The 26,267-nt window shown below is 32.5% G+C and overlaps 1 protein-coding gene across 3 annotated transcripts; it reads right to left on the minus strand.

Moving 5' to 3' along the window:
• Positions 1–758: 758 nt before the first annotated feature.
• On the minus strand, positions 759–24,621 carry dcma (decima). 3 transcript variants are annotated; one of them, XM_066402904.1, is made up of 6 exons: positions 24,515–24,621; positions 17,387–17,508; positions 11,806–11,972; positions 4,568–4,704; positions 3,692–3,868; positions 759–2,063 (listed from the first exon to the last, which is right to left on the minus strand). In XM_066402904.1, the coding sequence occupies exons 2-6, from the start codon at positions 17,474–17,476 to the stop codon at positions 1,948–1,950; spliced, it is 687 nt and encodes a 228-aa protein (XP_066259001.1). In that variant the 5' UTR covers positions 17,477–17,508; positions 24,515–24,621; the 3' UTR covers positions 759–1,947. The 3 variants fall into 3 exon arrangements, with proteins under 3 accessions (XP_066259001.1, XP_066259000.1, XP_066259002.1); XM_066402903.1 differs by having other exon boundaries at positions 17,378–17,508; XM_066402905.1 differs by lacking the exon at positions 17,387–17,508 and having other exon boundaries at positions 24,515–24,542.
• Between the last annotated feature and the right edge of the window lie 1,646 nt (positions 24,622–26,267).

Here is a 26,267-nt window from a genome sequence, read left to right on the forward strand (position 1 = left end):
CTGATATAAATCTTATACTGCACGTGGATGCTTGAATTAAGATCTTTAAGCTTTGGAAGTGCAGGTTGAGTCATCTTTATGTTAGTGATCTAACGTCCCAGAAACTAAAATAGGTATTATAAGTTGATTTGCACAAGCATGTGAACTTTTATGTGACAATTAATTCGAGCTATAAATTTTAATACAACTGCAGATTTCTGAGAAATAGATGGTCAAAATTTAAAACTTCCATAACGTAGGTGCCTCTCACTGACTGACACATACATCATAACTCATACACTATATTGCACCTAAATGCATAAATTGAAATCCTGGAGACATGGAAATGCAGTTCGATATATTTTTAACTCAAATCAATTTAAAAATAATAAAAATACATAGTAAAGTGACCCCATATTTCCAAAAAGTATGTTAGAACTCTGTTCATGCAGGATGATGCAGCAAGATAGGTAAAGTTCAACAATTTTTGTTACTTTGAGATGTGTTTGCAAAGGCAATTCTCAGAGTCGGACTGGTGGAAGTAGAAATACCTGAGATATCGGTGTTAAAAATTTTAAAGGTGACTAGAAGCATGAAATCGCTGAAAATTTTCCAATTTCCAGATTTTTAAGGTGTTGTTTTTATGTTAAAAACTAAGAGAGATGTAATATAAATTTTTTCTAAACATATACAATTCATCGAGACCATTCAAGTCAGCTAATTTTTGTCGTCGAATCGCTAATATATCGGCGATGAAAAGGTAACAAAAACACCGTTAATTTAATACCTGCAGTTTTATTAACAGTTATACCTACTAATATCTTAAACTCAAATCAAACTCGCAAAGCCCAAATATCAAGAAATCTTCTCAGGTGGTCCCGAATGTTGACTAGCAATATTAAGCTTTTAAACTAAACTTTAAAAACATATCTCTGCAGTCAATATTTTGGTCTAGAAGCGAATTGTCCTTGATATAAGGCCTGCGTCTAACTACATTTTGAAATTTAATTGTATATAATTCGAGGAAACTGTGAATATTAGGGCTTAAGAAAAAATATGGCGTTCGTTTTGATTTTTTGTATTTTTGTAAGTAATTGATACTACATTGGAGCTGCCTGCTGAGTTGTGCCCAGTTATGTCGAAATTTCATGAACCCTGTAAGCTTGTTAAATAGTTGTAAGTGCGCAAACCTTCGAATAATATGCGTAAATACTAATGTTAAAACCCGAATATTTGAGCGATGAACTAGATATCTATGTTAATTGAACATGGTCAAATGATCTCTACCCTAGAAATATTAAAATTTAATTATATTCTCTACCGGGTATATAGAATTTAAGAAATAACCCGACGTACTAAGGAACTTGTGTGTGAATATTTATTTATAAATGTAATTCTACAATTACTTTTATATCTATTTATCTAAACTAATAATTCAATATTGCGTTCATGAGGCTAAGCAAGCACTTTTTCACCACCGCTACAGATAGAAATTTTGCAATTTAAGAAATATTATTTTTGTGATTTAATTCATAACATGTTTTGCATTTAGCAATAGAGAAATAATTAAATTTTCCTTTTGTACTAGCAAAATACAAAATATAAAGTTTTCATGTGAAGGTGTTGTCATATACTAATGAAAACAAATTTCGAAAATGACTCAGAGGTATTTTGTATGAAGGACTTTTTTTTATAATTCGAAACTGCCCATACCCCTTACTTTAATAATAATTATTATCTCATTTAGCCCTTGGCAATCAAATCAAACATAGATTTAATTCCCGATACGCTCCTGAACTTTTTTCTCACTAAACTAGAAAAATGGACCCATATTAAAATGTTATTGACTTTGCTAAACAAGGCTCGCGCTTTGCTCATATTTGGACGACATAGTTTGATTCTATTTCAGTACTAGATGCTTCTCTTCCTTGCAAATCTTCTATCTTCCTTCGGAGATTTGCCTTTTTGTCAGAGGTAGCTCGGCTGCGCAGCACAACAGAACAAATTCATGTGCTTATAAAGGAAGGTTCTGTGCTTTTTGGTCCACTGGTTGGAAACATCTTCATTCAAGGCAGATGATTTTTCTGCGAAGAAAAAGTTATATATACAACTTCAATGCTCGCACTTATAAAAAAATTACAAGTAAAAATCAAAATATTTAGACATTTAACAACGTGTAAATCCCAAAGGAAAAAACGTTAATCTCTAATTATCCTCTTTAGTTAATCCTAAGAGAGTGAGAAGTATTTTCCGTAAGCTGGCGATATTGTCGTGGTTTTAAATTAAAAAGTTTGTCTTGGATTTATAACTTGTTTTATAATCCTGTAGACATTAAACATAAACTAAAAAATGACAAACTATTTATTGAACAATTTGTTGTTTTGTGTATTATTACCTGGCTAAGATTGGCCGTAAAATTATTCGAATAATTAGGGTCCATTGTATCCCCGGCCTATGTAACTCGTACCTTTGCAAAATACAGAATATAAAGTTTTTTGCATGTATTCGTACTGATATCGATTCATAAATGAAGGGAGAAGGGAAATAACAGGGATTGTCACATTGCCATTGTTTTGCGAAAAATGGAATTTTAACTTCTGCAACCAAATATCTTCAAACCATCGCAATCGATATATTAAATATAATTCGGCATATTACTGGAAAATTAAATCTTACACTTTTAAATGCAGGAAAAAAATCTCGAACTTCTAACATGTCTTAACACGTTAATAAAAAAATGAACAAATTAAATCTAGCCGGTGAGTCACGCGCAAAAATTTCAAATACACATATTTACCGAAGGCTTCTAGTTTTTGTCTATCACTCTGCTGCAATTATTAGTTCCCTTTCATACCTGTTAAAGGATCCCATTATCTCAATTTCGAGAAAAACGTGCCATTCCTCGTTTTTTTCCCTTTACCCTCAGTCTTATAGCAGCACGACGACAAATAAGATGTTCATAATCCGAAAATACTCGCGTAATAATTGGATGATCATTTGTTTCAAAGACTCATGAGATACGTCATTAGTGTAGCGGACATTTAGTGACCGAACGTGGGTGTTGTGTAGCTGACCTTTACTGACTCAAAAGGGGTTTCATGTAACTGACATTTAGCTTCGTGTGTCACAGCGGATGTCACCAAAAACTTTTTTCTCCTTTTGTGGAGTAGTGGCCGGAAATGAGTTCCCTCATGGTTATGTAGAATGAGGTCCTCATCCATGCCTTCTCATCACCGTCATATTTAACTGCGGCTTAACATGGAAAATTGTGATAGAATGTAAGTACTGTGGTCTTATTTCTAAACGAATATATATACTATTTTCTGGAAGTACGTTCTTATAGTAAAAACGAAGATTTCCTATCTGAAGCAAACAAAGAAATGAATATATCATGTCGGATTTAAATCCTAGTAAGAGTTGGACGATTTATTCCGATAGTCCATAAGGTTGTTAAATGGCCCTAAATAAATTAACATTAGAGACACTAAGGGCACTTAAGAAAAGATTTAGAGATGTTATCAATGAGGGTTTCAATGGATAAGAGGCGTGAGTTTTGCTCTGATTAACATTAACGGAATGTGATAACGAAAAAAGTTGTCCGATAAAAACATGGGGTCAGTGAAGTGAAAATTCATGTTGAACATCAACTGATAGGAACACAACGATTGTCCGAAATTACATTTTAAACTACAGTTTTAAAATAAAAGCTTACCCAAGTTATTTTCCTGTTTTGGCATATACTCGCCGATTTCTTTCAGGATTTTAGCTATCTCCTCAGAATCTTTAACGATACTACACAGCTCCTCGTGGTTGAAATCTGGGGTAATTTGCTTGCATAGCAGAATTTGACTTATGACATTTCCCAAATTTGATGGACCAGCTCTGTTATCTGAAAATATTTGGAGAAAAAGTTGAAACGTAACATAACTGGGAACATAACTTGAAAATTTACTTGAGTGTGAGTTTGCAATAAAATTTATCTTAAGGAGGAACTGGTATATGGTAAAAATAAATGGTAGTACACATTACTTTTCCTTAGTTCTGTTGAGTGCGTACAAAAGTCGATAAGAATCTAATAACGCAAGAGCAAATGATTCATGGTTAAAACTGAAGATCACTTATATACAGGGTGCCACATCATTAATAGATACCAATGAAATTCACTCACGTTATCTCGACCTATATTAGGAGAACAATATCATTCATGGAAAGCTGTTTTGCTTTAGGAGAGCTTAATTTGTAAATAAGTAAACCATTTTTATGATTTTTAATTATAACTGTAATGTTAGTCCCATTAATTTGCATTCAAACATTACAAAAAACCACAAAATGTGAAACACGAAATCACGAAATTAGATTTCGCCCCACATTAGCGGCAGCAGAAACTGCCCCAACATTAATATAACGGTCCTAATAATAGAATAAACGCAGATAAATATTATTTCAATCAACGTAATTCTCCCTAGAGCACTGTATTGAATTGTAATTGCTGATGATAATTAATATCACACTAGTGTTTATTTAGAACCATTTAAATAACTTAATAAATTTCGAAGCAAATATTATTAAAGCTTAAATATGTGCTTACCGTAATATCCAGACATATCCATGGGGACAATTTGCACCAATCTATGCGATTTGCTTAATTCCCTATAGAACAACTGCGCCATGAAATATAGCATAACAAGATTCTGGTTATCCGCGGGTATTCCCTCATCTATTGCACTGAAATAAACCACATCAACTCAGTGAGCAATAACACAGCACGATCGTATTTAATGTTAATTAACATCGTTTGTGGATGAGAAATTAGTCAGTTATTTACAACAGCACGTTCCACAGCTAAAGCGCATCTAAGGTCTAAAAAGTGTTTAGCTGTTCCCTAACTATTACTGCTACAAACTTCCTCTACCAGCTGGATTTACTTTTAATCTGACTTCCCTGATGTCTGCAGTAGAGCAGACAATTAATAATTTAATAGAAGTTGCCTTTTAGTGTCGTTTTCTTCTTCTAATTGGGATTCTTTCGCTGTAGATACGAGATTTAAAAGTTCCAGTACTTTACTTTCCCCTTTGTATAAGATTTTCATCGTCTCTAACAAATTGTATATACGGTAAAAAAGAAATCGTGGCTGCAAACAGTTTGAGTGAACCACAGATATTTACTCACAAGGAATAATATTTATAGGTCTTGTTAAGATTCCCCAGAGTTGTATAGCTGCAAGGTTTTTAGCACCAAATATGTCTCTTTTGGTCCCTTCTTTGTAGGATTGTGCAAATTACCACTATTTTTGGTTTTCACGAGAGCACTGGTCGAATGAATTTTTCATGAAGTAAGACAAACGTTCCTTGGGTCTGTCCATTACTGTACCTTTGCGAGTACAGTTGGACATTAAATTGATAGTTTCCTTTATTGACGTGCCTATAGTGTTCTAATAACTTTACATGGTTCGTCACCATCTCTTTGTCGTAATCACAGTTTTTTCATTATATGCCATAGGATATTCCTCACGTCCCCGTAGTTTTATTTTTCACATGACCTTCTTTTTGCCGTCGTTTTTGTCGTTGTATGTTTTTTTGTGTCCTTAGTTCTTCTTTTTGGCATGTAAAAAATAAACTATAGACATGAGCGACACACTGCGGGTACATCGAAAATAAACTACGTGCAGGTGAAATATTAACTACGGACACGTGAAGGAAGAATAAACTACGGACTAGCTGTGGTGTTCTATCTCTTGGTTTAAACATTACACTGACACTGAAGCTTCTTTTAGATAATTTAATTTCTTATCCAGCTTTTTGCCCCCTATGCTGTTTAAATGGAACAGAACCCTACATTTCTCCTATTAATACGTTTTTTTACACCTTTTTCCAAAGTTACACACATAATTTCATCAGTTAATACTATCGCAATACGAACGCTGAAAAATTAGTTCCAATTCAAGATGCCATCGATGAAGTATAGTCAACAGCAATTTTGAACAATATTAGTCATATATCAAGTGGATATTAATCCCTTGAATTTACGATCGTAAACAGTGCCAAATAAATGCTGTGTAAATAAGCTCTTTACAGAGCTAGAAGTTTTTGTGACCTTTTTCCTGATAAATTCTAACCCAGAATACTGTTGAAAAAAGGCCGTTGCTGTTACCCGCAAAGTACGAATAAATATTTTTACTTTTAAATAAAGGAAATGGGAAATTAATTCAAAGAGAATGAATGAAAATATGTTATGTGCCCTTTAGAGGTTCAAAACTTAGTATTTGCTCTCGCTGCGAATATGCTAAAATCGAGTAAATTTATTCTGTTTGTGCTAATGTGGTGTAGAAACTGTTCCATTATCCGTTCAAAGAGATAACGATGGGGTCAAGCCAGAATCCAATATAACCTGCAAACTTTGAGCGTTCGATTCACCCCATATGTCCGCCATTTATTTAAGGTTTTACTCGACGTTTTTAGCATTTAGACAAATTGTTTAGTAAATACAAGTGCTGCTTACTAGTCGGTGATAACCGAGACCTAACACTGAGTCGTTCGTACGTTATTGGCAAAAAAGGACAAAGGGCTTAAGAGAGTCACCCGATAACAAGGAGACAATTTTCCGGAACGGAGTTAATAGAAAAGCGAGCCACAGCTGATCATATATATAAAAAGAAACCTTGGAAAATGTGGTCCTTTTTCGTTTATTTCTAAAAAGCCTCAGGCACCACTTAATTTAAATGAGCGCATTTCTATTTCGTTATTTCCTGTGTGAAATCTCTCCAAATATATTACGAATTATTACTCTTCGTGAGCGAAATGAAATAAAGCTTTGACAAAAATAACTGCTTTTATTTATTTAAATGCAATGACTGATAGTTTTGTTTTTCAGCGCTTAAAAACTAGTGTATAATTTAATTCGAGTGGATGAGTGTTCATATTTCTCTTGACTAAGATATAAATTATAGAATTTTCGAAATTTTTCAAAATTCCTTTTAATATTTAGATCATTTAGTACAGGGCGATTCAATGAAAAGAATCAATAAGGGCGCTGAACCCGGAAAGCTTAGCTTTCTAATTGTTAATAATGAAATGAAAGTTCTAACATAATAAAAGTATACCACGTGTCAAAAAAGTTTGGTTAACCTGAAATAACCTGAACTACGCTCAACTAAATACAAAAATTTTTGGTTATATTACTGTTCGGCATATTAGTTTTTATTAATTTTGCCTTAAAGTGGGATGTAATATAAACTGTTAAACTCTTACTTCAAAAACTCAGAAAATCCATATATGTTTTAAAATTTGCATTACAATTAGTATGAGTGTGTCTTGTGACGATCAAATAATTTATGTAATTATACAGGTTGAACTGCAAAAAAACACAACTTTCTTTTTCAATAAATGAAATACTCTGCGTCTTTATCAGGATTCGAAGAATAGCTGGTGTCAAAGTTCATTTGAATAATTTAACGTTTCATAACTTCAAAATAAGGAAGTTGGTTTCTATAATGACTCATCCTGCCTATTTATGAATGATTTAGTTTCACGAAAATGCTCTTATTTTCCTACAATGATATGCAAATTTACAAAAGAGTATAACAGACTTTTTGAAATACTTGTAATATTCCCGTCTTTTTTTGACGCCCTGCTTTTCGACGTGGCTCAACCCGATTATGGTGAATAATGTGGAACAAATTCAAGGGAAATGTGTCGTTTTTAATCCCCAATAACCCCGAAATTTATATTTTATAATAAATAATGTCCGGAATTTCGATATGATATTATATAGATGAGATTGCACGTTGAAGCACTTATTCGAATTCGATTTTTTCTATTATATACACCTAATTACAGGATATAAACTATCCTTTCAAGTAAAAACTATGACTGCTACCACATGCAGTCTCACTATGTTATTTGTGGTCATTACTTTCCCCTACAAATATTTGAATGCATAGCATAAAGGCTAGACCATAACATTGTGTTGGAAACAATTTGGTATTCAAATTGTCCGCATAGATTTCATTACAACGGTAACAAAAGTGTAATGAATGAATATCACTTACAATACAATTGTTTTATAGCCGAAATGATTAAAAACCAAATTCCTGTTGTTTTCCTTTAGAAGCGTTCCTTTAAAAATCGTTCTTGGGCTTGCAAGCATGTCTGAATGTTTAATGTCAGCCGTGTAATTTAGAAGGCGTGTGGGTAAAAGTACTTCAGGCCATGCTTCCTGTTGCTGAATCTGGGTCTGGTTAAAAGAGTAAATTATTACTGTAGAGGTATCTTGTTCACGTTTTTGATAGGGGTTGCTTTAGCAGGGCAGTGTAGCGTTGCTCATAGTATCACTCCTCGTCCGGTTTCATAAATACAAAACACTTTTTCCTCATCAACCCCAAACACATTCATTGTTACATCGTAAAAGCCGTCGGATTAATTTCTCGTTCCTGCAGTGTACACGAAAGCTTTCGCATGGAGAATGAAACTTGGGATGACCTATTTCGTCTCGGATAGAATAGCGAAATTGTCAAGAGTAAATTTCCTATCATCTATTTTAATGTCGACTTCCTGTACACACGATACCGCTTCCCATTTAAGCTCTACAGCAACTAGAATAAAAGCTTCCAATTGACTCTCAATTGATCTCTAAATCCATTTTAATACCAAACGGCTGTGTTTGTTTAGTTGCCCTATTGAGGAAATATTCATTTGATTCCCTTGCCAGTTTTGCTAGAGCTCCAGATCTCATTATTATTCAATCTGCTCTCGAATACATTCGCACTTTTGACTCTCTTAAAACTATAAAAAAAACATTGGTTGCAATCTTTAACTTCATCTCAGTAGGTTTTGCAAATAAGTATGTAAATTGAAGGAGCGCAAAAGCATACAAAGATAATTTTTAATTATGCAAAAATAAAAACTTCTTATCAGGCTGACATGTACACGCTATAAATATGACATGAATATGTATAGCGAGAGCAGGATAGGAGAAACTCTCTTGTTTGGCTCTAACAGGCCTTGAAAATATTTTCTTGCCGCAAATTTTATGTAATAGGAGAATGGTCTATTATAACCGTAGCTCCCCCATTTGCGCAACATTTATTCACATCTTCATGTGCCAGTTTCAAAGATTGCGCGATGTCTGGCAATAAAGGCCATAAATTATACACGTGCTGCTGCTTGACAAATTTGTCATGCCTGAATGATATGAAATCTTTAGTTGATTAGTTCCAAGGCGTATTCATTAGATATTTTGCCAAATATCTTTACCGTCCACGCTCCACACAATAGAAATTTTGAAAATAACGTTGCTGCGTAATGTTTGTTAAAAATGTCACAAGCAAAAGCCATTTATCCTATTTATTTCCACCCCTAAACTCTGCCCCATTAGGCTTTTAACGAAATTAAACCGAATAATTAACTCAAAGTAAGAAATTTTAAAATGCGAATCCATCCCTTTCCCTAGTTGAGAACTCATTATTTTTTTAATTAGGTCAAGTACAGGACCGAATTTTAAACAAGTTGCAAACTTTAAGTTATGCGGTTTTGCGGAATCCCTTTATAAAAGCCCGGATTCGGATCCTATCAGAAGCAAGTGGGGTTTTAGAAGAGGAATAAAGATTAAATTGGTTAAATTCTTGTTACAGTTGGAGAAAAAAAGGGAATTAAAATTTATTTTGTGGTGTAAACCTATGCAAATGTGGCAATATATAGAGCATCCTTAATGTACAACTAATTTCTCAGGTGGAAAAAGGTCGATTATGCAAAAACACTTCGTTTGCATGGCTTCCTTTTATTTTTGTGTAGCTTTTAAACGCATTACAGCATTCTTTTCAAACCCGATTCACTTGTGTACATTAGAGGGTACTGCAAAACAATAACATGGTACTATAAAACATCTTTGTCCAATAGGTGCGCCAAAAATGAGGGACATAAAAGGATAAGTTGAGAAATAACTTCTTAGCAATAAAATTCTTGATCTTCTCCTTAGGTCAAATAACTATTGTATTTCCAAGGGTTCTGACTTCTACCTTTAGTTTCGAACTCTGAACCATCTTTGAGCAATTCGAAATTTTTATAGATTAGACTCATACTTTCAGTCTTAATTTAGGTTAACCTGGACCTAAACATCAAATTGTTTTTGAACTTAGAGCCAATAATATGAACGCGCCTAATTGCAACTTGTTTGTGAGAGCACGTACCTGCTGAAAATTAAAATTTCATCTTCCGCCTTTACTACGAAAAGTTTAAAAGTTTACAACCGCAAATTTTTCTTTCTAAGGAGATATTATTATCCCTGTTGGTATTGATCGAAAAAGCAGTAAACGTCAGTTGAGTCTTTTTCTTTGATTCATTTTTGCGACGCCCTAATAAGTCAATCTCATCTGAACCCCTCTGAAAAAAAGCCTCAGTCGCTACCCGGATAGCTGATTGCAGTTTGTCTGTCGTTCCCTCTCGATTCTTGAAGAGAACCATTCGCAATTACCTTCCTCAGCTAGGTCAGGCAAGGTTAGGCGCCGAGTAAATCCTCCCAATGGAGATCGCCATGGAATTTTAAAGATTTTTTTGTGATAATATTGCGCAGCTAGTCTCAGACAATATTTGATCATCAAATTCTTGAAGGGTGCAGACATGAATCATTTGTGTGCCTTCGTTCGTCTTATTTTCTCTATTGTCTTTTTATATAGTCAGAGTTACGCTGACATACCCGTCTTCACCCTCATGAAGACCTGAGACGCTATTAGAACGGCTCTTGCTTATATGTTTAGAAATTTCCCTTACCCAGATGGTTTTTTTTTAAGCATTTTTGAAACTTCTATAGTGAGCACGAAGCATTTTCGTATATAAGTTAATTGAAGTTGTTCATCTTTTCTCCTTGTGTTCAGGTGTTTCTAAGACAAAACTCCAATTATTTCTTAAGTCCGCACATAACTAAAGCTACAAAGACAAATATCTTATATTAAATAAAGGACGAAAATTATAAAATATAGATCACAAAGAACCAACACTCTTTGCGTTCGCAAGCAACTTGGAAATTATTATTGTTTGGAATGATTTTGATTAAATACAAAGCTTACAATTTCATTTAAAGCCTTAGCTGTTTCCGTATCGCTTTAATTTTAATTCAAAATCATAAACATGAAGTATATTTGAGACGAAATTCAATTTAACATTTTCTCGGTACCGGTATTAATCAGTTTTATAGAAATCAAAAAATTGCAACAAGGGCAAGGGGGAAAGTAAATGAGGAAATGAGTTCACATAAAATGAATAATTGTCGTCAGAAGTAATATAATCGCCTATTATTTCGAATTGATTTCAAATATATATTCAGTAAATATATATATATATATATATATATATTCAATCCAATATAAAAAAGTTCCTCCTCTACTCAGGTTATAGCTTTAATCATCTTAATTAACTTTCCATTAGTACTTGATAAATTAATTTAATCACCTTTGTCATAGTGTGTTCTCCTAAACTGTCCCTTCTAACTCCATTATCAAGCTCCAGTCCCTTTTACATTTTTTGATATTAGAGTAATCAAATTGCCTCAGTAATATGATTACACTATTTTCTTTTCTCTCTTCTTTCGCAACCGCGAATAAAATTTGGCCGGGAAGAAAAACATTCAACAAACCAATTCATAAGCCATTTTAATAGTAATCCAATAAAGATATTATGTAACATTTATGTAACCTTTCTCCCCATTGCTCTTCAAGCGGATTAGATGAATGACTCCGCGTTAAATATTCTTCTTCGAAAGAGATTCTAACATTTTTATTCGAAGGAGCTGGAGGCTTTACAATGGTTCTGTACCATGAGAGAAAAACAATCTTACCTTTGTATATGCGGTAATATCAATTGACTTGTAGTTTTGCATGCTTCCACACAATTCCTGCGTAATTTCCGAATCCTTTCCCGATGTTCTGGACAGTCTCGAGATTGACCAATGGCAACTAGAAGATCCCTGAAGAGTGCAATTTGAGCATTGATGTCTAATACCAACTAAAAAATACATTTCTTGTATATAAAAAATAATTACTATTTTGTTTTTGGTATACAAATTAAGTTAGCTAACATTTATGCTACGAGTTACGTTTGGACTACATACCGAAATATAATACAATAACTGATTTTTATGTCAAATTATGCTATTGCAAAAATAATTTCAAAATTTATTTTATTCGTACGCTTACTGGAAGTCACATTTACATTTCATATTCTACAGCACAGAGATTTATTACATTGTGAATCTAAAAGACAAATATTAAAAGATTCTTGCCCTTAATCTCTTTGATACATTAATATTGCCGTCACATGCAGGAAACTAACTGTTTTCTATTAACGTAGTAAATTACGAACGAAGTACAAAAACAATAATTCTTTTAATCATTAATAATTTTAATATTCTTCCCCCGTTCTCATTTCAACATATTGATCGCAATCCTTTTTCCTTTCAGAAATCACAATAGTTATGCACCCACATTATTTTGTTGAGATATTTACCAGTCCACACGTATATTCGACAGCAGAAAACATGATTCAATAATCAAATTTTGACTTCTAAAAGATGTACTTCAATTCACTAATACATCAGCGTAGAAGACATTTCTCTTAGTTCGGAACGTTTCTCTTCATTGGATAGGAAATCTCTAGCTAGTGTTTGGGGAATTCCTAGAAGGAATAAATTTCTCTAAATTACCAATCGTATCGGACCAGTGCTGGTGATTTATAGAATTTAAATTTGATTTACTTGAGGTAAATTAGAGGAAACTGGGTATTGGAAAAGACATTAATTTAGGATGATTTATATGTAGGGAGACAGGAAAATATGGCCCCTATTTTACAAGAGAAAACGTGAGATGAGGTAATGTGGGTTTACCAGCGATATTATCTACTAATGAACGGTGACAACCTAATATTGCAGGGTGACCAAGTAAATGGATTTAATGTAGGTTTCATGTTTGACACTTATATGATTTAAAAACATTTTTCGGAGTATTGCAGATGTATGCGGCTCATATATAACCTAAATTCATTTAGAAAGAGCACTCTATAGGCCGTGTATTACTTTACAGACATGACAAATTTATGAAACAAATCATAATTATGCATGACAAAATGATAACAGGCCATCGAACATTGCAGCCCGACTGCAGAGTGTACTACAAATAACTTTATACGGAGCAATCCAGAGTGTATATGAGAAGAATGAAACATTGCCTCTATGAGCTGTGTATCAATTTTGCTTTATTGAATTTTCATAAAGATTACTCTGCTCTCTATTATAGTTGTCTTATTGAGTTGGCAATAAAGAATGAAAATTGATTATTCCAATAGCGAAAATATAAGATTGGAGCCAACTTACAAATTATTTTAGCTTTAAATCGAGTCGTGTGGTTTTTCAGCCATTCTCTCATAAATCTCAGTTCCAGTCAATTAATCATAGTCTGCTTCAACAATCTCCTTACTTCTAAGTTGGCAAATTGGCTTCTAGGTAAACTTAAGTAATGCTACTACATAATTACAAAAAACCTTCAAAGACAGTTATATTTATCCGTTAATTTCCGTAGTGATAATTGCAAATATTTTACTTCCGTGTTAATCCTACATGAAAGTGGGATTAACTGGTGCCAAACAAGCAAACCGCTCTCTTATCAAAACTAAACTTATCTCGTTAAGGAAAACCCGTTCATGTAAGTATCGCTCCATGAATTCCTGAGGGAATAAGGAGATACTACAAACTTGTAAGGTATGGAAGCCTTGATATTTTAGATGTTTAGGTTGTTAATATCTTATAATAATAGAACGACGTATTTATCCTGATGGATTTGTCCTCATGCATCAAATGCTGACACTTTATGTAATAAATCACAATATATCTTGCAAAGCTGAAATGACTTTCCTATCGCCGACAGACCATCATAGGCTCTATTTTCGAAATAGAAATGCTTTTACGTGAGATAGATAACAAGATGAAATTTTAACTTATAATCCGTATCAGCCACTTCGGGATAAGGTATATCCAGGGAAAAGTGGAATTGAGGCAAATTTGAGGGCTTGGGGCGGATTACGATATTGTGGTTAGTATTAGTTTGCACAGAACAATATGGAAGACAATAACGTAAGATCTAAAGTAAATAATTTTCATTTAAGGAATGATGATGTGAAAGCAAATTAATGCAATTGAATTTATGCAGTTAATGCAAATTAAAAAATTAATGCTCTTGAAGAAACACCGAATGAATAATGAATATATGAGTATAAGTTTAAAGGAAAATCTTTTTAGCGAGTAGAAGAAGCATTGAAGGTAAAAGATTATGTTCATGAATTTCACCACAGAAGAAAGCAAAAAGCGGAGGTTTATATAAAATAGGTACTTCGTAGATTTCAATGAGGAAATAGTGAAATAAAACCATAAAGACTTAATAAAAAGAAATATTCAAAAGTTCAACTGAAGAAGTAATGAAAAGAAACCCTCGAAGACTCATTAGAGGTTCTTCATGGAATCTTTAATGAGATGAAAATTCATAAATTATGAATACCATCCGGTGCTGAACATTTTTAGGTCTGTGTTGTCTTTATCGACGCTGCTAATTCAGATTAAGTGATTGAATATCTATAAATAACTGAATATTTTTATTAGTGGTGTTATCATCATCACTACTATTATTAATATGAGTGGTTCAGTTAAATTACAGTATGTAAAAACTAAAACATATTTATAAATACGTGAATTGAAAATATTCTAAGTTTTAAGCAACACTTCAAGTAAAACCAGGTTTCTTTGATAAAATGCTGAGCAAGCTTGGTAATCTTTTATTTAAAAACTTTCTTCGTTTCCCATCCTTCGAAGTTTCTAGTTCTTACTAAGCTCGCAATTCGGCGAATATTTAATGCAGCGATTTAAAAGCCTAGCTAAAACTTATGATGTATATTTTGTCTTATTCTGCTTACCAAATAATACATTTAAATTTATTTTTCCCATGACTTGGAAGTCCATTTATTTCTTAATGCATTCCCTACATTGAGTAATTTAATCTAATGAGTTTAGCTCTCAAAGTTAAACTGGAACATTACATTTCCATACCGTAGTTGGTCAATCTGCAAAGTTGTGGCCACAAAGAAATACGCTTTCTGCCACTCTACGGATAATTTAAATCCTCTGAAAGCTGAAGCCAGTGATTTTTTGGAAGATTATTCGAGTTGAATTTGGTAACGAAGATGCTTTGAAAAATTAGGGCGCATTTATCCCCTAAGATGGTTTCCGCCCATTTTAAATAACACCGCTCTAAGTCTCGTTTTAAATTCTGTTTGTGCAAAATGATTATGAGTGTCTCATGAATTATGTAGCGTAATTACTCCACTGAAATTAGCTCTACCTACTTGCCTGCTTTTTATACTACATAATCAGTTAATGCCATTATTATCCTGGAGTAGTAAAATACAAGTGAGCTGCTATAAAACTATTGTTCTCAAACTACAAAGCAATATCTCGTTTGAGCTAACGGTAATTTTTCATCCTTTATCATTTTACGATCGAACATAAGAAGCTATTGTGCTTTTCTTAACAGATAACTTCTAAGGAATCAGATGACTCGGCCGCTCTCGTAATTAAACTTCCGAGATCAATATTGGGAATAAGCCGCTCTTTTACCCTGTCTCTGCAAAGGTGCCTAAATCTATTTCCCGTTAAGAGGTGTCCACTATCCTTCACTTAGACTAGACATTTTATTTCTTACAGACATCGAAGAGTGAATAAACAAGGTATTTTAAAACACTACAAATATTCTAACAGTATAGAGCACTTACTCTAATTAGATTACTTGAAAATAGAGTCTTGTAAGCTAAACGATTCGTATTTAAGTGGTTGAGAAATGTAAGTGAGAAGGTGGTGAATATTTGCATTCTTCTACGTACTGACCATTTTTAAAATAAATTCCATATGTGCCTGTGTTAACTAATGAGAGGAAGTAAGAAAATATAATTGTACAATTGTTAATGAGGCTGTTAATGAATTAATAATAAGCAGAAGCTGAAGGGAAATTTGGGTTTATCAGTAATTATCAGTTATCACATTTTTTGGTAATTCGCCAAATTAGACCTATTAGATTTTTATCGAATATGTTCGTAAAGAGAAAAAATAAGAAAAAATGAGAAAATAGAGAAAAATAACGAAAAATAAAATGAGAATTGAAGGAGATTAGACAGGGGAAGATACTATTAAGATAATTAGCACCAAGACTAAAAGTAAATCTACATTGGAAATAGAATTAGAGAAAATCTAATTTCCTGAAAATCTAGTTAGGTTTTTAAGTTAATTTTTAAAATCGACTGGTAATTCAACCTCTCTTTAATACAACTATAAAACTGTTTTCCAAATTTGCAGTGCTACCAAAATAGGAAATAAAAAATATACATGTAGTTCCCAGAAATACGAGAATGGAAGTATACTTTTTACCCAGTAGCATATAAAGCTGTAAAGCCGTGCTGATGAAAATTCGCATATTTAAAGGTTGATGCAAGTTGCAACGTGAATTATGAAGGAACTTGGAATTCCGGTATTTATAAACATATTATGGAGTATTAGAATTATTCTTTGGTACCGTAATAAATAGTTTTGACAAGCACATAAGGCATTAGGGTATTAGCCCATTATACAGGTAGTAATGATTTATTCAATAATGGATTATCAATATTTACAATCAAGGGGAAGCAATTTGTGGGTTGGCAGGCAACACAGCATTTGTTACGTAGCTAAAATCAAAACGAATATACGAATTATTGATGAATCAATAAGTTGGAAAGTGTAATGAATGTAACACGGAAATAAAGTACAGAGTTTATTCGAGGAAACGACCGTGACAAAAATTGCGTAAATTTTCACTCCTTAATTTAACATAAACAATTTAAGCGATTTCACCCATAAATAGATTAACCAATTTCACAAAACATGTAAAACCTGAACCAATTTAACTGCAAGTTCGTGCGTTTCCCATTGTAATTTCCATTTATTTTTTTGTTGTTCAAATATATTCAAGGGAAACCTTTATCCCGCACAGGCACGACCTTTCCCGAAAAGTGAACCTTTGAATATAAATTCCCATTGAAAAGCGTTTTTAATTGAAAAATTTCACGGTAAATTAAGATCCTTGGGAATCAAAAGATGCCGGCGGCAATACAAGAGATATAACATTCACTCCGTTGGATAGTAATTACCTAGACTTTCAGCTCAAATTGCAATCTGTAGTTTTTTTAACCAAAGAGAAGATCTTTGTTTGCTCAAGTACCTGGCAAACAAGGGAAATGAAGCACAAAGCAAGTAAAAGGGTTTGTCTTAGCTTTGTGATTCCAAGGGGTTAATTAGTAGGCTAGACCTTAAGTAAAATATTAAAGGAAGGAATACTAACCAAATTTACCTTAATGGGGTCATAAGCATTAACATACACTGAAGCTCTCCTGTTGATTAGTGATTTGCAACCGATGGAACTGGATCTTCTGCCTGCCATCAATTATTCAGAAAAAGCTTAGAAGTATCAGTCTATTAATAAAAAAGGAAAAAAAAAATCAATTTTTAGGCTAAAATAACACTTAATAGAATAAATTGTTTACATATGAACAACATTAACATAATGCCCTGGCGAACACTCAATGGCATAAGCTTGTAAATATTCTACGTTCCCAAGCATAGTGTTTATATTTACCCTTCATATACCATACATAGGCGGTAGAGCATGTAAATTAGCTTTGTTGAAATGGGCCTTAGCCAACACTAAAGCTATAATTTATTTTATTCACTGTCTAAAGTCATTCAAGCAAGAAATTTAAAAGAACGAGCTCAGCATGCTAACGGGCACTAATAACCGGTTTCACGCACATATAAAAGAATCTTTTATACTTTGGTTTATGAAAATCCCATATATAGCAATGTTAGTAGTCCCCAAGGTACCATAAAGTTTTACGATAATAGGCATTAGAAGATAAGTAATTAAATTTTTGAAATAATTCCTTAAGCTTTTATCTTCAGAGACGAGTAACTCCGGCCTGCTTTAGACTTTGAAAGGAGTCCTCGTTTTAATCGTGATAAATCACTCTTCAAAACTTTTGAGATCTTAAGAAGTATTTAGGTAGTTGAAAGGAAAGGAAGTTGGATTACGGAAAAGAACAGCTGGAATACGTGATTTTTCCCTTGTTTTCAGGGGCTCAGCAAAAATATCGGTAATTCCCAAAAGGTGTTCTATTAATTGGCTGTATTACGAGAATCAGAGGGTTGTCTAATTAATGGAATATTGATTAGAGTTGACAGTATTTTAAATTTTACCTTATTATTTAAACATATTACATATCTAGGGGTAGATGCAATAAATATGAATAAAGTAAAAAAATCACAAAGTGGAAATTTGCAAGGGAATCTGCTTTATGGTTACATACTGGTTAAATGTTTCATTCATCATAAATACTGGATTCATCATTGAATAATCTGTCTTTTAATTTATTTGATTACTTGCATGAAATTGTTTTATTTACCAATTTCACTAAAAACCTTTCAGCCACTTAACATGTTGTTTGGTCTACAGCAATACATATCAGATGAACGTTATATATGAACGATTATTAAATGAAACATTTTGTTCCCAGGTATAAATGTAAGTACTTTACCACAAAAAAATCAATTTCTTAGCGTGTCTCACGAGTTGTTACTGAAAATGTCACCATAAAACAACATTGTTTCACAAAGAATTTACTTCAAGTTATGTTAAACAGCTGCCACTTACAACAAACAAGAAATTTTTTTCCCAGTTGAGTTCGAATAATTTTAAAATTGTCATACCCCCTTGTAACTTTAAGCAATAAGTCTCAGTAAAAATGTCAAACTTAATAAGAGGTTATTAATTTGCCTTTTGCATGATAATAAAAAGTTTTACATTTCAGATATTTGCAAACACCCGGAGCTAAAAGCTGTCAATAAATTTTCCAGTATCACTTCAGCATCAAAGGTTTTGAGGAAGTTTAATAAAAAGTTCGAGAAAACCCTTCATATCTTCTGTCTAAAACTTTTACCCTTCTGTTTGGGAAACGCCGGTGAAATATTGATAGCCCCCTAAGAACTATCGCATAACCGACGTTTGATTCAATTTCAGAAGGACCCAGTTTGAATAAAACTTTTAAATTTGAGAAGTTGTAACCTTCATCTGAAAAGTTTCTCGGCTATAAATAGTCATTTTAGTGGATCGACTAAACTAATCAGTATTTGGGAATAGGCGCTTTAGACGCACAAGGCTTACCCACATGATGTGCTTCATTGAAATGCATTGCACATTCAACAAATCATTCTATTAACTTCTTACTTCACGCAATTCTCGTAATACCTTCTTGCAAGAGTAATGTCGAATACGGAAGATTGTGATTCCCTATATCCCGAAAAGAGTCTTAATGTAAAAATTATATAGGGCACATGTATGTGCTTCATAAGGATTTGCCGCTGAAATATGATTTTTACGTGGAAACTTTGTGAAAAGGTTTTTGACTCGTGAAGTAAATTACGACCGTAATAAGCTCATAGTATGAGTTTGGAATTTTTAGCGTTTACCCAAAAGTAGATACCATGAATATGAAGTAAATAATAAAATTACAAAATGAAAATTTGCAAGTAAATCTGATCTGCGGTTTCATTGATTGCAATGGATTTTTACGGATAGATTTGCGAAAGAAATTTAGCCTACATTGACACAAAATACTACAGATAATAGAAGAAATTAAGAAAAAAACTGAGATTTGATTTGATATGTAAGTCAGAATGAACGTATGAAATAAGTCGAAAGAAAGCTTACTTCACTTACTTTACACTAACTTTAAAAATATCTTGATTTGCTTGAATTTCGAATACTAAATTAACACATAATAATTATCACACAGGAATATTAATTTTCAATCACTAAATGGCATTATATATTCCGAGATTTATAAGGTTCTATTGGAAATTAATGCTTGTAGTTTAATTGTAATTAAAATGTATATTGGCAGATTAATGAGCATAGTAATCTACTAGGGAAAGTTTAATCAAGCATTATGAATACATTAGTTCAATAATTAGGGTACATTAATAATTGAAGTTCCAAATATTGTTTTGATTTATAAATAAAAGTAGAGTGCCAGTGTAAATTACATGGATTTTATGATTCATGGAAAAAGTTTAGAAATTGATACTGAGCATCCTGAGAATAGAGCAATTCACATAATAATTAATGGACCAGAGAATGTAAATTTATATAAATTATAATGCTCGTTATTAATTTCTATGATTGCCAATAACAATAAATAAGCAGGAATGTGTAATTTTCCACAAGAAGTGCAATTATTGCTTTCACAGGATGATATGTGTGTAATCTATTTGCCCAATCCAAATCCATACTAACGGATATTGTTTTCGGTATTTTTATATTTAAGGAAATGTTTTGACTCGGAAAGTGACAAGAAAATACCCGAATTAACGCAATTAAAATTATATGCCATTAATTGAGAATACCCTTGAAGGTATACACTTGATTATAATCCCTTGGAAAATTTTAAGCCCTTACATTGGTAATTTGAGAAGGGATTTACGATAAAATAAGATAGTCATGGGAAACATTTCCAGATGACCTGAAGAAAAGATGAAAGCCATTCTACGGGAAGTGCATACTTCATATAAAAAATACCCTAATCATAAAGGGACATTTAATTCATTCTTTTTATGGAAAAATATTTTCCCACATCTTTTTTTGAAGCCCACACATAACTCTTGCTCAATTTTCTTCTTTCATCTGTATTGTTTTATCATTCACCCTGTTATTGGTTTATGTGTCGTACTATCTACTTTTTCATAATTTTTCTTTATACCACGGAGATACCTATAACTCAAACTCACATGACAGGAGACCTAATAATCGACCCAATTTCTGAATAAATTCAAAACGTAACACTAGTAAAATATTGATGATTTTAGGAAGTAGGACACTTCCTCAAATTTCTACGAACTCTCCTGAATAAATAAATAAGACACCCATTTCCGAAAAACCAACACTTTCTTATTACGACTAAAATACTGCAACTCTGGGAGCATATTAGAGAATTTGTGCCGCTCTGCAAACCGTAATTTATAGCCCAAAAATCCCACTACTTGCTATCAAGCGTAGCATGTTTTATGATGAAAGTAAATCGATATCTCTAGGAATATAAGTTTATTTACTGTCTTATTTAAGAAAATAGTGATTAATTTCAATTACGTCTGTTAAAAAAAAGCGTTATTTTATTTAAGAAATTCATTTAAATCTCGCCTTATGTAATTTTTCATAAATAGAGAAATATGTATATATATATATATATATAACATATATATATATATATATATATATAACAGGAATATATATAACAAGCTGTCAGCGATATAAACCTGAAGATGCAATTTAAAGAAAATAGGGAACTCGAGCTATCTGTAACATTCTCCCTTGGAGGTGATCGGAAATTGATACCCCTTCTCAGATTGCGACCTTGTATAGTGGCTTTTTGCAGGTGGGTTTGGCGAATAATGGATATCTAAGGGACTCAAATATGCTGCATGTAGTTTTTCTTATACTAAAACTGAGTTTCAGTAGCGGAGAGAACAATTTCAAGTCAAAACCGTCGATGAATAAAAGTTTCACGCAAAATTACTTTAACACTGTAAATTCGATGTAGGGTGGTGTAAAGCACGTCTTTCCGAACTAAACTGGAAAGCAGCGATCTCTTTAAATTAGTTTTTCCACCGTTGAAGGGAATAAATAGGTACATTTTCAATGAAAACAAATTTCACAATTTGCGGAAAATTAGATGAGGAGAGATTTAAATGGGTTTCTTAAATCGAATATTACTTTTTTTCAATAGACTTTCGAAATTAATCATTATTTTCTTAATTTTCTTAAATAAGACAGTAAATAAACTTATATTGCTGGGAACATTGATTTACTTTTATAAAATATGTTACTCAAATAGCAAATATTGCGATTTTTTCCTTTTACGTTGAATAATTATGTTAATAAATCCTTCAAAAAATGCAGTGAATTTGTGACGTCGCGGCCTAATTAGTTTTTTGTACGTCGGATAAGTAGACCTCGTTGCAGCGAAGAAGATACAATCAACACTAATGAGGGTTCTTTTGTGCTATGTGCCAGAAACCCGTCTTCTGAGATCTGAGAGCTTTCTTTTTATAGCTTGTCTTCGTATAGCTTCCTTACCTTAATTATCCCTGCTATATTAAACAAGTCATAAATATGACAATTACTCTTTCAAATATTGAAAGGATGCTCCAATTAAACTTTATGACATCTTGTCCAATTAATTATTTTACATGTTTTATAATAATTTTAAATCAATCAAATTGTAATTTCAATAGTGATTGTAAAATAACAATACTGCAGACTATTTAAAAATAAATAAATAATTGGTAAAAAAAATCATAAAAGCCATCAAGAACAATCTTATGAAATTTTAATTAGTACATGAAATTTAAAAAATTGTGTTGTTTTTTTTATTTATAGTTACTACAGCTTTTGAGATATTTAAGTTAAAGTTTGAGCGTATACCTTAGGGTGTAAATCATGCCGATAATCCACAGAGTGATTACTTTTTTGGGGTCAGGCCTCTTTAATCACTCCAATATTATTTGGGATACGACACTGATCGATCATTTCGTTAAATTTAAAATTCTTGTTCATTTTAAAAACTTGTTTTAGTCTCGTTATATTTTTGATATCCGTAACCATTTTCGAGCTATTTGAGAAATAATACACAATCCATGATTTTTTTTTCTATTCATTTCAATCAAGTTGATATCTTTTTCATGTGAGATTCCGAACACCAATTTCTGTAATTATGGACTAATACTTTTTTATATGCGTTTTCGTCTTAGTCCCTTCAATAAGCCGTCATATTGTTCCTTTTTTCCGCCTATTATCCAGCTATCCCCATTGTTCAATCAACGTATAAAAAACATCTAACTCCTCTTTACACTTTAATATCTCCCATTCCCCTTGAAAATATTTGGCTTTGAAAAAGTTTTTTATTGGATTTTTTTAATGGAAAATATTTGTTGAATATATTCTAAAAAACATGCATGAATGTATTCATAAAATATGTTTATAAATGTTGATAGAACTATAATATTTAAAATTTTCAAATTAAAATTTGGGCGTTTAACCAATTTTTTGTTCACAAGGAGTATTTGCTAGTCCATTCTTCACTGCTTATAATGCTGACAGATACAAAATGGTTTCCAATTTGTGTTTTTTATCTTTTTTTTGCGATACATCACGAACAATAATCATATAATTTTAATAGCATAACTTGACCACATTTAATAAATGTAAAACATTCAATCACTTATATCGATTTACGTTCAATATATTGAATTTCACTGCAATCGATATTTGCTATTACTAAATACATATTTACAATTCTTGAACAATAACCTTAACACACAGATGGATGCAAGTTAGAAGTTTCGAAATATTCGCACATTCTTTAGTTATCATTAATTATTATTATTTCACTTTGCTTTCTATAATACCTATTTATGATTTTCCCAAAGGAACAATGGTAATAATAATTAAGTACTTCTCCATTCTACATAAAATCGAGTTGTGTTACGAATTTAAGTACTCTACTAATGTGTCACGACCTGATTTACTAAAGCGGTACGAAGATAATCTTGTTTTAAAGAGTATATTAAGTTTTGTGAATGGAGGAATGGAAATTAGAATAAATTACTTCTTGACGTTGGTATATTATTTCCACTTTTCGTGTTAAATTTAACAAATCTGATTCGCTACTATTTACACTTTTGAATAATTTTTACTGCTAAACGTAGTTTTAATTTCAAAAATGCATTCAATTGAAAACAAGCACTAATTGGCAACTTGAAACTAATTTCCGCAAGAATTAAAACTGACATTTAAATTAATATTCAACCGAATTTACCGACACCATAAAATCACAAACTAATATTTTTCTATGCAAATTAAATTTATTTTGCGGTTCCCTGACCGGGTTTTCATTTCAAATTTGCCGCAAGAGAATCTAAAAATGGATTCTCTGTTTGAAGTAGCGTAAAAAGCTATTTTAAACTCGCCAATTTCATTTTCACTCGGAAACAGTCAGTTTAATTCATAAAACATTGTGCGAAATGTTTTTCCAATTTGCCAATTTTGATCATAATATATAAAACATTGCGCATCGCTACTATCCACTACTAAAGCTAGGATATTTCGCTATCACCTTCAAATGCTCCGCATATAAACCGCGTGAAATTAGTTTTTAGAGTTAGCAACTTTCCTTTATGATTTTGAAAAACTTTTTAAAGAATATTTAAAAAATATCTTGCAAAGTCAAGAGAACATCACAAGTTAATGCCAAGATTTTAATTGAAAATTAAGCAGGGAATATTGCAAGCACTAAAAGCGAGTAAAAGTTTATCTAAAAAATTTCTAGGTTATATCGGAGCATCATCATCTGAAGCACGTTCTCGTCATTACCTTCATCCATACAGAACCTTGTGCAATAGCCGACGCCCACAGAAAGACTGAAAGAGCCAGAGCAGAACTAGCGCAAACTCACACCATCGATTGCACCGAGCACGTGCTTCGCGAAGAATTGAGATATTTTCATGATTTTACGCATAATTCCTCATCCCCCTTTCGCGGTTAAAACTTTTAGATCATTAGAGTTATTTAAAAAAAATTCCAGTCGTGCTGCGAATTACGGTTCATTTGGAAAACCAACTTTTTAATGCTCAACAAGAAGCATTTTGCGGGCACGTCATAGAGCTTGAATAATAACGCAACATTTTAAATCATTGCAATAATATCTCAAAAGTAAAATTCCGCAAAACGCCTTTTTCGTACTGGGATCGCAAAACTAGTACCTCAATACAGTGTCTTAAGAAGTTACCGCATGATGCATGTTATAGTTTCAGATAATGCTTGAATGATATAATCCACTAGGTCAATAAATTGTTTCCCACAATAAAATTGTCAGCAGGGAATTATATATATATTGCTGCAGCTCTGTTAGAGGAAAGTGGGCCAATCAAGATAACTAAAAGGAATCTGTAGGTTACTGCCATACTACTTACCACAAATAGAACTTTCTGCAGCAAATGTTTGTGCTTATCAGAAACATCAAAGAGAGCTAAGCGATGTTGCCAGTGCTCCTGGACCAGACAACTAATGTTCTTTGGTGGCGGCTGGAAAAAGAGTTAAATGGAGTTTACGAACGAAAATTTAGTCCGCTGTATAAATCCTTAAGGTTTGCACTTAAAAAATTAGGTGGCACTACAAAGGATGCCTGAAATAGAAGTTAAATATACAAAGTCCAACTTTTTTCAAATGAAGTTATATATAGTCTGATTTTTTTTGTTATCTCGGTAGGGAGACTTTACGACTTTCTTTACATTCGTAAAAGGAGATAGAATGTTCAAGATTATTTATATTGAAACTGTGGTAGTTTATGCTTTGCATAATATAATGTAAAGTAAGCACAAAATCATGTAGAAAACGTGATAACGTCAGTCAAGGTACCACAAAACTAATGCTCTACTAATAAGTTCCCCAAATGTCAGATGCGCTAGCGGGAAAACGGATGATCGATTAGATTTAACGATTTATGAAATAAATTTAAAAATTATGCCCCTGTTGACTACGAGTGCACGCAAAAGTAATAATTAGTAAGAAATTTTTCTGTTCCAAAATATTAAAGTTATATTTTCTGTGCGAAAAGTCCACAAAACTAACAACTAATCAATTCTAAAATCAATTGTCTACAAGATGTAATATATTTGTTAGTTCTAAAAATACCCACCCAATTTTCGCTGAAGGTATTTGAACTAAATATTTGCTCCATTTTATCACATTACGAAAGGGCGCTTTTCCTGCAGGAAAGTAAATATGTATTTGTTGAAATTGCCAATCTTCGATATACCTCTTGTTTTCTCTCTGGATAGCTGCTGATCCGAGTAAAATCCAGGATATAAAATTGTTTATACAGACATATTAGGGTCCTAGACTTGGGTTAGTTAACACAGTTTGCCATTTAGCAGTTTCCCACATCACTTACTCAATTACCTAACAGCATCCCCATTGGAGGGTGTTGGAATCGAGCGTTGTGGCAAATATTAAATTGCTAGAATGCGTTGTGAGCAGTTAGTAAATGGCTGAGAAGTGCAATTTTGCTTTGAGGGAATTTTCGAACATTACTCAAATTCTGATGGATAGATATTGAGTTTTTTCT

This window comes from Euwallacea similis, chromosome 27, assembly GCF_039881205.1.
Source record: "Euwallacea similis isolate ESF13 chromosome 27, ESF131.1, whole genome shotgun sequence".
Classification (NCBI taxonomy): domain Eukaryota; kingdom Metazoa; phylum Arthropoda; class Insecta; order Coleoptera; family Curculionidae; genus Euwallacea; species Euwallacea similis.

Bases quoted from the DNA above. Each gene is read 5' to 3' on its own strand.
- dcma (XM_066402903.1), bottom strand. From the start codon at position 17,476: ATGGCAGGCAGAAGATCCAGTTCCATCGGTTGCAAATCACTAATCAAC. The intron at 11,973-17,377 runs GTTAGTATTCCT...TGTATTTTTTAG, and splicing joins ACCCCATTAAGGTAAATTTG to TTGGTATTAGACATCAATGC. The intron at 4,705-11,805 runs GTAAGATTGTTT...GGTTTATTTCAG, and splicing joins ATATTACCGCATATACAAAG to TGCAATAGATGAGGGAATAC.